The sequence below is a fragment of the Rhopalosiphum padi genome, chromosome 4 (genome assembly GCF_020882245.1).
Source record: "Rhopalosiphum padi isolate XX-2018 chromosome 4, ASM2088224v1, whole genome shotgun sequence".
Taxonomy (NCBI): Eukaryota; Metazoa; Arthropoda; class Insecta; order Hemiptera; family Aphididae; genus Rhopalosiphum; species Rhopalosiphum padi.
Genome location: NC_083600.1, coordinates 12,441,900 through 12,454,240, shown reverse-complemented (window position 1 = coordinate 12,454,240; position 12,341 = coordinate 12,441,900). Strand labels below are relative to the sequence as shown.

General features: G+C 26.3%; 1 protein-coding gene across 4 annotated transcripts; it reads left to right on the top strand.

The window, feature by feature from the left end:
* The first annotated feature begins 4,365 nt into the window (after nucleotides 1–4,365).
* Nucleotides 4,366–11,171, top strand: LOC132929519 (ribose-phosphate pyrophosphokinase 2). Of its 4 annotated transcripts, XM_060994909.1 has the most exons (8): nucleotides 4,366–4,696; nucleotides 6,026–6,209; nucleotides 7,061–7,132; nucleotides 8,521–8,553; nucleotides 9,513–9,736; nucleotides 9,801–9,974; nucleotides 10,039–10,198; nucleotides 10,721–11,171. In XM_060994909.1, exons 1-8 carry the CDS (start codon nucleotides 4,485–4,487, stop codon nucleotides 10,811–10,813), a joined length of 1,152 nt encoding a protein of 383 aa, XP_060850892.1. In that variant the 5' UTR covers nucleotides 4,366–4,484; the 3' UTR covers nucleotides 10,814–11,171. The 4 variants fall into 4 exon arrangements, with proteins under 4 accessions (XP_060850892.1, XP_060850894.1, XP_060850893.1 ...); XM_060994911.1 differs by lacking the exon at nucleotides 7,061–7,132; XM_060994910.1 differs by lacking the exon at nucleotides 8,521–8,553 and having other exon boundaries at nucleotides 4,369–4,696.
* Nucleotides 11,172–12,341: the final 1,170 nt, after the last annotated feature.

Below are 12,341 nucleotides of genomic sequence, written 5' to 3'. Positions count from 1 at the left end.
TTTAAACGGTGCCCTTAAAAATATAGCTTATATTATAACATTTTTATTTTTTTACACAATTTATTATTGTAGATGAATGTATTATTATTATTTATTACACACTGTTATTATTTACAAAAAAATATAATTATATAAAAAAGCCATAAGTTTTTTCAATTTTTTGAGCACCAAAAAACATTTGCGCTTCCGCGCGCCCCTTTTTTGTAGGCGCCCCGGGAGACCGCCTGGTTTGCCTGTGTCTGGGGCCACCACTGATGATGATAGTTGATAATGTTGATATGTATACGATTTTAATAAATCTTAAACTCAATATGTCTTAACACATTTAAAAGTCATAAATTAGTTATGTGATGAAAATTGGCTATATAAGGTAATCCATAGATATTCATTTCCATACTTATTATTTCGAAAAATTTTATCTTTTTGAAAATTTGTTTTTAAATAAGTAAGGTTCTTCATAAGTTGTTCTTGTTAATTTGCCAATTAAAAAATGTATAGAAGATTGGTTAATTTGTAGAAATATTATTCATTATATAATTGATTTATATACTATAACTTATAGGGTGAAAAACAGAAAAACTAATGCGAGTATATCAGTATATGTAAGAGTATATATCCGTATGACCGCATAGGATAGATTTTGTAGATTAATATATTTTTATTTTATTATAATATATAGGTTATTCAAATTAAAACTAAACAATTATTTTCAACAATTTATTACCTAATTACTATACAGTGTACAGTCACATCATTCTTATCAATTCGGAATAATAAAAAAAAAAATTATGTTGTTATTTTAATCCAAACCGTTTATATATTAAGCTCTAATATAATATCATAAATTCATAACAATATAATATAGTAAATATTATAATTCCAATCAACTTCAAATTCCTATCATTCATATATTATTAAATGATTGTCATATCGATTAATTTTTATAATTTTTACCATGAATTTTTACTAGTATTTAATGTTCGTGGTTTTGACATTTTTAACTACCTATTATATTAAAAAACAAATTTGTATAGAGATAACAGATAAATATTGTGTAATAATTGTGTCAAGCAAAGTTATGAGCACTGAAAAATTATTGCCTATGCTATAACCCCAATTAAGAATTTTAACATTTAAACGTCCAAGCTGAAACTACTGAGTATCAGAGTATCTAAACTAAAGTATATTATTAATAAATTAACTTATAACTTGACAGATTTAAAACATTCAAATAAATCTTACAAAGTTTCCTTTATTATAAATTCAAAAAAAAATAGCATTTCAATTTATAATCTAATAATTATCGTTTCTTACACAGTTTTATTTCTTAGATTCTGTACAGAGCGTTGTTTTCAAAATAAAAATAATTATATTAATTATCTATATGTATATGGGTATAAAATAACTTGTCTTGACTTAGAATTAATCATTGCCTAGCTCGAACCACCGAAGCTATGAATATGAAATTTTGACAGTAGTTTCATTTTATAATATAGAGATAGAAACCTACTAAGAAAAGAATTCAAAATTTTATTAAATGGTGTAAAAATGGAAAACTCTATTTTAAGGTGGAATTTTTGTTGAAATTAGCATACATACTTTTTAATAGTTATTATATAATTAAACAGTTAAATAATGGGGATATCAATCTTTTTCATTCTCTTATAACGCTACAAATTATTTACCCCCCCTCCCCACACCAGGGAACGCCAAAAGATGTTTTACATAAAAATTTAGTTGTAAATAAAAAATAATAATATAAATATTTGGTGAAAATTTTAAGTAGGTATCTTTGGTTATTCGTTCTCAAAATACACTAAAAAAACAAAATCGATTTTATCAAAGATTTGGATTTGTCTAAAAATTTCAATTTTTCTTCAATTTTGTTGTTTTTTGATTAAAGTAATTTTTTAATTTTGACCCTTTCAAAGTACCAACTAGATATAATCTGCAACCAAAAACAAACCTATTTTTAAAAATCGAAATATTGTTACTGCCTTAAAAAGTGATAACAGACAGAAACAAATTAAAAAATACACTTCGTTGTAAATAACCATTACATTCATTGCTTTACTCATAATCTAAAATGTATTTATATTTTTGCCCTAGTGCACTTTGCCCTCCTTTATCATAGTTTTAAATCCTTATACGAGAAACGAGATATACGAGGTATGACTGGTATGAGGATAACAGGTACGATAGTCGACGAGACAAAATTATTGTTTAATAATTACACTAATATACTTTTACAGTTATACCTAAACAAAAGGCAATGAAAAATGTAAATGAAATAAGCTATGTATACTGTATAGCCGATATTATATAACTACAGGTTACATTTTTACCTTTATAAATCACGATGTACAAGAGTTAAAAATTGTTATAGTGAGCCAAAAATGACAAAGTTAATGAAACCAATTAGACTAAAATTAAAGTAGCTATACACTGTACAATGTCACCTATTATTGGTATTTAAGATGTAATCGTGTGGGTTTCGAGGAACCATAAGTACTCAAAAAAGACCTCGACGGACTATAAATTCATTGGGACATTTAACAAACTCTACAAGTTGGTGTATAGCTTGAGAAATGAGAATATTATATATTTATATACAACTTTTATATTTATATATTATAATGTAATGATATTTTTCATAATAAAGAGCACAATTTTTGAAAATGTAATAAATCAGCGAATCAGCCAAAATCGAAATTTGTATTCCAAAATATTCCTTTATTATTAATATAATGAGAACTATTCAGCATCAACTATTTATTATACAGTCAAATTAATTAAGGGTTGAATAATTGCATATAATATTTATCTAGGGAAATATTGATTGAGATAATATTAAAATATAAAGTGTAATAAATATAAAATCTAACTCACTAGAGACCAATACGTATTCAATTTACTATAGTTTGTTTGGCAGGTAGAGGAAGGTGTTGTAGTTGTTGTAGTTGTTGTAGTCGTTGTAGAAGTGTAGTACCAGCTGTATAGGGTGTAGAATACATTTTAGTGTTGTCTTGTGATGTCTGAACGTTTAGAACAATAGAAAGGTTCCTAATTCCTTGTTATGATGTTAGTATAGTTTCGGTCTACTAATTACTACAAATCTAAAAATAAAAAAGATTCCTTATAGACCATAAATAGTAATCCACATATTAATACATTGAAGATGTGTTGAAATACTAAACCGAATGAACAATTATTATTTTTATTATATTAAAAGCTATCGCCTATCATATCCATGACATCTGGTAATGGGACATAAATTAATAAGTAGGTTGTATGTATGTAACATTGATTTTGAATTAATATTACATTGTATTGTTTTATTACACAGTATACTAATTATTTATATGAAAATTAAATTATTTTTTTCCATTTTTTTATTAATAATCTAGGTATACATACAATATAGTATAATGGCAAATCTAATGGCTAATTTGACAAATGTTAATAAGTATAAAATGAGGAAGGTGTCTATTGTAATGTTACCTAACAAGAATACAAAATTAAATTACCTATACAAAAAGTATAGGTTTATCCTAGGTGGGAAAATAGAAGTCCAATATGTCGCCACGCCCACACGTATATCTAGCTATATGTATATAGAAATAGAAGATACTAATTATCGGATTTATGTTTAAGTATTAACTGTAGTATAGAATTTAAGTGTCTGTTAAATATAATTATATATTAATGTTACTATTGTTACTGTATTAACTATTATACACATACTTTATAGTTGTTAATATATAAACTATATAAGGTGTTTGATGAAGAGTTGACTGTAAAATTGTTTTAAATTGTAACACTTAAGAAAAAAAAATTGTAAACCTTAAAATAAGATCAGATTTTTTATTAAATAATTCGTTGTATTTCTAACGCCATATTATATACTACAATAAAGCATTTATAAACTATTTAATATATTTTTAGGGTCAAAATTAAAAATATAAACGTCTAAACTCTAAAGCAATAGGATTTTATCATGAAATAATACGGTCGACCATGATAGACATATAATATTATATGTCTATGCGGTCGACAAAATTGGTGACATTTAAAATTTGATACCGTTGAGTGTCAGTGTACATCAAGGCCATAATATAAGTGCTAATAATTGTGATAGGTAAATTAATAAATATATTACATAATATTATATAAGTGGATTACCTAGTTGTAGACTATTATAGCATAAGCCGCGGACTAATAATAATATTAATTATTAAGTATAGTGGCATCGTTATAAATTGTAATAGCATTATATACATATATTTTTATACCGTGCACGTGGTTCCCCTGCGGATGCCCTAAGGGTTTGCCAGTCGCCCGGACTACCAGAGCTCGCCGCCCGGTGCGTAGTACTGACGGTCGCCGCCACCGACGGCAGCGACGATCTTTCGGTGGGGTACGCGCGGCAGCCGGTAGGCGGGCGTTTGCATAGTGTTACGAATTACGATGATCGCCGTGGTAGTATGCCTTTGTTATCATCCGAACCCATTCGCGCCAGGTGTCTAGTAAAATCAAATTTGGTCACGACCCGATCAAACGTCGCCAACAACAGAATGCCAAACATTAAGGTGTTCAGCGGCACGTCGCACCCGGACTTGGCACAGCGGATCGTCGACCGGTTGGGCATCGATGTCGGCAAGGTGGTCACCAAGAAGTTTAGCAACCTCGAAACATGGTAACTGAAAGCGCGCCGCCGACCGGTCTAACAGCTAAGCCCCCCCGACGCGTCGGTGTCTAACCCATAATTTCGTTATTTTCCTTCTATGGTTTGTCATATTGTGACCGTTTGTGTTTCCGGCCGAGAAGCGACAAGACCACCGCCCACGCATCCATATATATCATTAACACCGCGGAAACTGGTTTTATATTTTGCCAATTTTTCTCGTCGTAGGTTTTACGTCACCGAGTGTACTGCTTAGGTCGTACCGGTATCTATTGTCTAGGTCGTGTACTTGTCACAAATCCATTTTCGCGAATATAATTTGACCCTTTGACACTCCTCACGTCGTTAAGTTGGTAAGGAGATGAAAATTCACCGTCAGTTCCGTTTTCCGGATAGGTTTTTTTTTGTAGGTTAAGAAAATGGTTTTGTCCGGCGGAAACACGTGTTTGCGCGCGCGTATCTCAGTTTAAATGACGTACATGCTTGTGCCTTTTCCTTACGCGTTCAATTCCTGACATAGGTATCATATTGCTTCCGGTACACGTGTAAAACATCAACCAACATAATGCACGTCCACTGTACTGCTGTTTACTATGTCAACCGACAAGACGTGTCTCGTACAGCGTATAGGTGCTATCTGTCACTGAGACAAATGATTTTAAGACGTTTTGCAGTTCTAACAATCAAATTCTGTAAGCATCAATGATACTTTTTTTATTTAAGCTACCTGTTGATCATCTTTTCGAGTGTATTAATAATAAAGATCTTTCATAGACATGATTAAAAAAATAGGTATATTTAAGGTCAATAATGTTCTATAAGTATATAACCTATTGTAAAGTACTGTATTATGTCGTTTTAACTGCTGTCATCAATTGCTTTGTTTTATCAATAATCCTTATACTCCTTAGCAACAAAGTAATATGTTGTCACATTAACATAATGTAATAGAGTTAATTATGTTTTTATTCATCTAGAAAAACTAATTTTTTGCTCTAAATTAAGTAACTGGGTATATTGGTTGATATTTAATAATTTTTTTTAACTGATGAGAATGGTTTTTACAAGGTTTTTCAAATAAAAACCCATTTAAATTGTAAAATTATAAAAAATAAAAAAAAATTGGCAATAACTTGAATACTTGATTAGGTACAATTATGATTAAAAACAATATATTCCTGAAGTTATTGTTTTCATATAACTCAAAATGATATGTAAATAATTACAATAACTATAAATACATGACTAAAATTGTCTTTTTCATATTTACAGCCTTGTTATGTTAAGTAATTTCTATGTATTTATTCATAGTCCTTAATTTTTTTTCAATGTATATTTTAGTGTTGAAATTGGAGAATCAGTCAGAGGAGAAGATGTCTATATTATCCAAAGTGGTAGTGGTGAAGTTAATGATAACTTGATGGAACTATTAATCATGATAAATGCTTGTAAAATAGCATCTGCATCACGTGTTACTGCTGTCATACCATGTTTTCCATACGCTAGGCAAGATAAAAAGGATAAGGTAAGTTATTAAATTAAATTAATTTTAGTTTTAAACCATAATCATTTATCAATTAGAATATTGTAGTAACTATTACATTTTCATTTTACATTAGTACATATTTACTAAAAAGAAAAAAACTATTTACACTGCAATTCTACTTACAACATTTATTTTTTTTCTTTAAATTATTTATATCTTAACTAACAAAAAATATCTCTTGTATGTGTTAAAATGTAAAAAATAAAATTATTATTTTTTGTTTAAAGTAATAATAACTTAACAGTTAAAATTATCAGGTATAATAATGTTATAATGTTGAAGAAAGAATATGCAATATTATAAAATAATTTACTTCAATTATTTAATAATTAATTCAGCCTCAATGATTTAAATTTTAAAGTTTGAATTTGTGTAAAGAAGAAAATGTACCATTTGATAAATACCATTTGTTCAAGATAATTGAATTTAAAATGATTTTGTTATTTAAATTTATTATAGAGAATTAAAATGCTTCTAGTACTAAAGGTTTTTCTTTTAATCTTATATTTTGTTTGATATTAAAATTTACTACAGGTCCTTATTATAATATAATATGGCTTATAAACTAGGCAAAAGTATTAGTTATTTGTTATTCCTTTTCATAAGTATCTATAAAAAATTTGTTCATAGTTATTTAGGTAGTTCATTTTTTTATTATTATAATACATTTGATTCTTTTCTTATGTGCAGATATTTAAAAAAATATTTATTTTTCAAAATGTTCACATGCCAATTAATCTGTTTTCCTTTTATTACTTGCATGATGAATATTACTCTAATCCGCACCTTACTTATTAATCATTTTTCACTGTTCATGCTGTAAACAAAAGAATGGCGACATCCCCGAGAATGACAATAATAGATCAAGGGCAACCGTCAAGTGCAATGAATGGAAGTTTCGGGTATAGTTTTATTCAATGACACATTATTAAATATACTTACCTGGGCATTTTAACTAAATTCATACATTATTTTATGGGATTTATAAAAATATGCGTCTTGTTGGGTATTGTGTGTTTTGAAATGTCAGTTTTCAATGTATCAGTTATTGATTCTTTATATCACTGAATTATTATTGTAGTTGTGCCATTAAAAGCCCCTATTCTCTTATGTTGAATATCACTTGTTAATTTCACGCAGTTATAAATTATTGTATGTTTACAATGAAAGTATTGGATGTCACGTAGTGTTGCAATTAATTTAATAAAGGCTTATTATTTATATATATAGGTGAGAAAAATTAGGATAGTTGCCAAAAGTGTAACCATTATGTTACCATTAACGCTTCACTCAGAAATTTTCTTTTAATTTTAAACTTGACAAAGGTACCTACTACAAAGCTTTATCATTTCATGTTTTGCTTTAATTATAAACAATAATTTTGTGGATACATTTTTTAAAGAAATATTAGCAATATTTGTAAAAGCTTATTTGCCGCATGTGTATATTATATAATATTAACATATCACTACCTACTAAATTTCTTTTTTGCAATTCTATTAAAAACTTTATTTTTAGTTAGGATCAACACTACTTTATTTTCTTGGCATGAACACCTAGCACATATATTTTTTTGTTTTAGGGTTTCATTTTATACTAAGCAATTCATTTAATTACCTGCTTTCACAACCTACCTAACTTATTTATTTTAACTATATTAAAGATACAAGTACTTATTTACGGTAACAATAATTGTACAAATAATATATTAAAAATTTAACATAATACGATGCTTGGTAAAATAATTATTGTAAATTTTGCAGCATAATATTTTCGTTTAAAATAAGTGCTAGTGTAATTTGTACTATGTATATTATAATGTCATTGAATTAAAATCCATGATGAAATAATTTGATTGCATGATTTATAGTTTATTTTATAATATCATTTGAATACTTAAGTTGTATAAACTACATTTTGATAACCCATACACATGTTAAAAAAATAAAATAAAAATAGCACTTAATAAAATAATCTATTTTACGAGTATAAACGTGTTGAAAACAATTAAATAATATTTATGTAAAATAAATTAATTTTTGTGTTAGTCATAACTATAATAGGTTTCATTTATATTTTAAACCAATTATAAAATAATGTTAGAAACCATGTTGGACATATTGTGATGTTTGAGTCTTAATAACTAATAATTATATTGAGTGAAATGGTAGCATAATTAACGCAATTTATGTTACCTATTTTAATTGCTATAATTTATTATTACAGTTATTTAGTTTCAAGAAATGAATTAGCCATCCAATTCATATTTTTGTTTGCTTTATTTTTACAGGAATTATTTCGAGATTTTGTGATCGGCAATCAGGTGCTAAAAAAATGTTTTTTAGGAATTGTTGAAACAAAAGTTTCTGTAACATTTCTTTATGTTTGCATGTTTATTGTTTGAATATCATTAATTGATTTTTACTTTAACATATATTTTTAATTTCAAAATTTTAATTGATGTATTTATTGATTATAATTTTTAAAATTTTATACTTGAATATCTTATACTTTTATTACATTAATATGGTATCAATATTATCATATTAATCTAATTTATATAGTAAATTGTTTCAAACTTAAAATTGTAGAAAACAATGTATATAATATATTGTGTTTTTTTTACCATTTCAAAGAATTAAATGTTAGAAACATTAGTAGGTATAGTATTTTTTTTAGAGTTGCATTACGATTTGTATCCATGTAAAATTTGGTATCTATAATTGTATATAATTTTTTTTATTCTTCATAATTAATAAAAATAATTTATATTAAAAGGCCAAAATTCTATTTTAAAGTCGGTTGTTCTGATCAGTTCCAGTAAATAGGGGAACTTTTTGATGATATATTTTTTTATTATTATTCAACTGTTTTTATACATTAAATAAATTCATAATTAGAAATAATAATATTTAGAATTTTTATAAAAATTAATTACTGGTGCATGATTCTATTTAATCAATAATTATCAAGCTAGTAGTTATTTCAGTTTTATATAGTGGTTGGTTTATCAGTGGAAAACATATTTTTGTAAAATATTGTTAAGGATTATTTTGAAAATAAATAATAAATTACCTGAAACTTCCATGAATTCACTGATTGACCAAGCTACTAACACTTAACATATGACTTGCTTATCGGTGAATGGGTGGCTTTGGTATAGGCAAAAACAACATATATACCCAAATAATACTATTAATCACATACATATTTATATAATATATATTTATTTTACATGGCATAAAAAAGAAAATTAAAATAATTTTTTATTTACCATTATAGAGTAGAGCACCAATATCCGCTAAATTAGTCGCCAATATGCTGTCAGTAGCTGGTGCTGATCATATAATAACTATGGACCTACATGCTTCTCAAATACAAGGTTTCTTTGATATACCTGTTGATAATTTATTTGCTGAACCAGCTGTACTAAAATGGATAAAAGAAAACATACCTGAATGGAGAAACAGCATTATAGTGTCACCAGATGCTGGTGGTGCTAAAAGGTACCATATTAATTTAAATAAGCAAATCTAAGAGTTCGTATAGCTAAAAATTATATTTTTCTAGAGTCACGTCAATAGCCGATCGTCTAAATGTTGAGTTTGCTCTTATTCATAAAGAGAGAAAGAAAGCTAATGAAGTGGCATCAATGGTTCTAGTGGGAGATGTTAAAGAACGCATTGCCATCTTAGTTGATGATATGGCAGACACTTGTGGTACAATATGTCATGCTGCAGAAAAGTAAAAGCTTATTATAATATAATTTGTCTTATTTTATAAGATTTTAATATTTTCTTTTTTTTAGGTTAACTGAAGCAGGTGCCACTAAAGTGTATGCAATTTTAACTCATGGTATATTCTCTGGACCCGCTATATCTCGTATTAATAATGCATGTTTTGAAGCTGTTGTAGTTACCAATACCATTCCACAAGATGGCCATATGAAAGAATGTCCTAAAATTCGTGTAAGTATAATAAATTAATTTGGATTTTAGTGCTTTATTTATCATCATAGTAATAATATTTAAAATAATCCAACGTAAATCATTTTTCATAATATAAACAAAAATATATTTTTTTCATGATTTTTTATCATATACTGGTAAGACTTGTAAAATTAATATTTTTATGAGCTCAGCAAAAAAATTATTATCAGGATGAGGGGGAGGGGGTGGGCTGTATACAAATTTTTATTTTTTTTTTTTTGAAGTTTATAATTATTTATTGTTTTTATTTTATAGTAATAAAGTTTGTTATTTAATGCCATAATTCCCAAACTTTATGACATCACAACTCATTTTTTCCCATTTTCATTGTTTCAATCTTGACCCAAGCAATTTTATTTTTTAATAAAGAATGATTTTTAACAAATTGTTATAAATTCAAAACTATAAGCATTATATTTTTAAAAATGTACAAAAGCATACAATATAAAGCATATGTTTATTAAAGACTACATTTATTAATGTTATATGTTTATTTTATAGTGTATAGATGTATCAATGATGTTTGCTGAGGCAGTTCGGCGGACACATAATGGTGAATCAGTATCTTATTTGTTCTCAAATGTGCCTTATTGAAATGTTTAATCATGTTTTTATTATCATTGCTATGTACATGTTTATTTATATATTCATAGATTCATACAATTACCTAATATGCTCAATAAAATATTGTAAAATTATACAGTTTACATGAAATAATGTTACATTTTGAAATAGATAAAATCTGTTATAAATGTAATAAAACACTTTTTTTTTTAATGTCAATAAGCGGTCTATACAAATCACAATTTTAAATCTGTCAGTTATATATAACTACTTATAACTCTTTTTTTATGTACATAATATTATATACATTTGCAAATTTGGTTTGTTCACAATGTTTATTATAAAATCCTGAGTTTAACCGATATTAAAGTTTATTTAAAATTGAAAATGCTATTTTTTGGTTTAATCATCAGTACTTATTTATTAGTTTATTACATTTCGTTTATTATTATGGTAACATTTATTGTTGATAATTGTTTTAACATTTATTTATGATTAACGGTAATTAAGTGATTTGAAAATTATTTTATTGATCTAAATCATTTTAAATGAAATCTAAAAAATGTCCAGTTATTTTATTTGTGTCTAGTTTACCGTTAGTGATGATCATAGTTAAACTGGTAGTTTCAGTGCTTTTAAAAATAACAAAATTGTTACCTAAGTTGAAAATGAAAATTCTATCTAAATACTCATACATTTATATGTACTAATATCATTAAACTTCCCAGCATTATTTTACATACATTGATTTATACACATAAGAAAAAGCTGAAATTTTGGGGTTTAAACTTCAAATAGTAATTCTTCATAAGTGAGTGGTGATCCCATTCATATTTAAAGATATTAAGATAGTTACTTAGCAAAGTAATATTGTGAATAAAATTATAGAGTGAATAGTATATTGTTCAAATATTTTTAATCTGTTTTGGTACCTATTTTATAGATCCATATTCCTGTTGGTCTATACTGTATACTTAACAATTGACTTGTACTTCAATATTTTAATGTAGTCTTAAATTTCAATCTCTTTTTTTTTGCATCATTCAAAATCTTATATAATTAGACATGAGATAATGGTAATCATAGAAATCTTGTTATTCAGTAAGGACATGACTGGTAGGCAGCTAAGAAGAGCAATACTGGTTGTTTTTTTTAGTTGATTACTGTGTTTAACGCTAACCTTTATAATAATTATTTTATTGTAATGTTACTATAAATATTTTTAATTATTTATGAAATATAAAGGCATTTTAGTTATTTCATTTTTGACAACCAAAGTGAAATAATTTCAATACTTATACTTGTATTGAATAGTTTTTAATATAGGCAAGCCAAAATGTATAACATAATAAGTTACAGTACACACAAGTGTTAAAAATATTGAAAGTAACATGATATACCTTTATACTTTCAGCTGATATAATATTATATTGGCATTAACTATTGAAAAATAAAATTAATTTTACTCAATATTAATTCAAAATATATAAAATAGTTTTCCAACAAATTGTATGTTAATTATTAATTCTATGTATCAAACTATCTAGTTGGAATACTG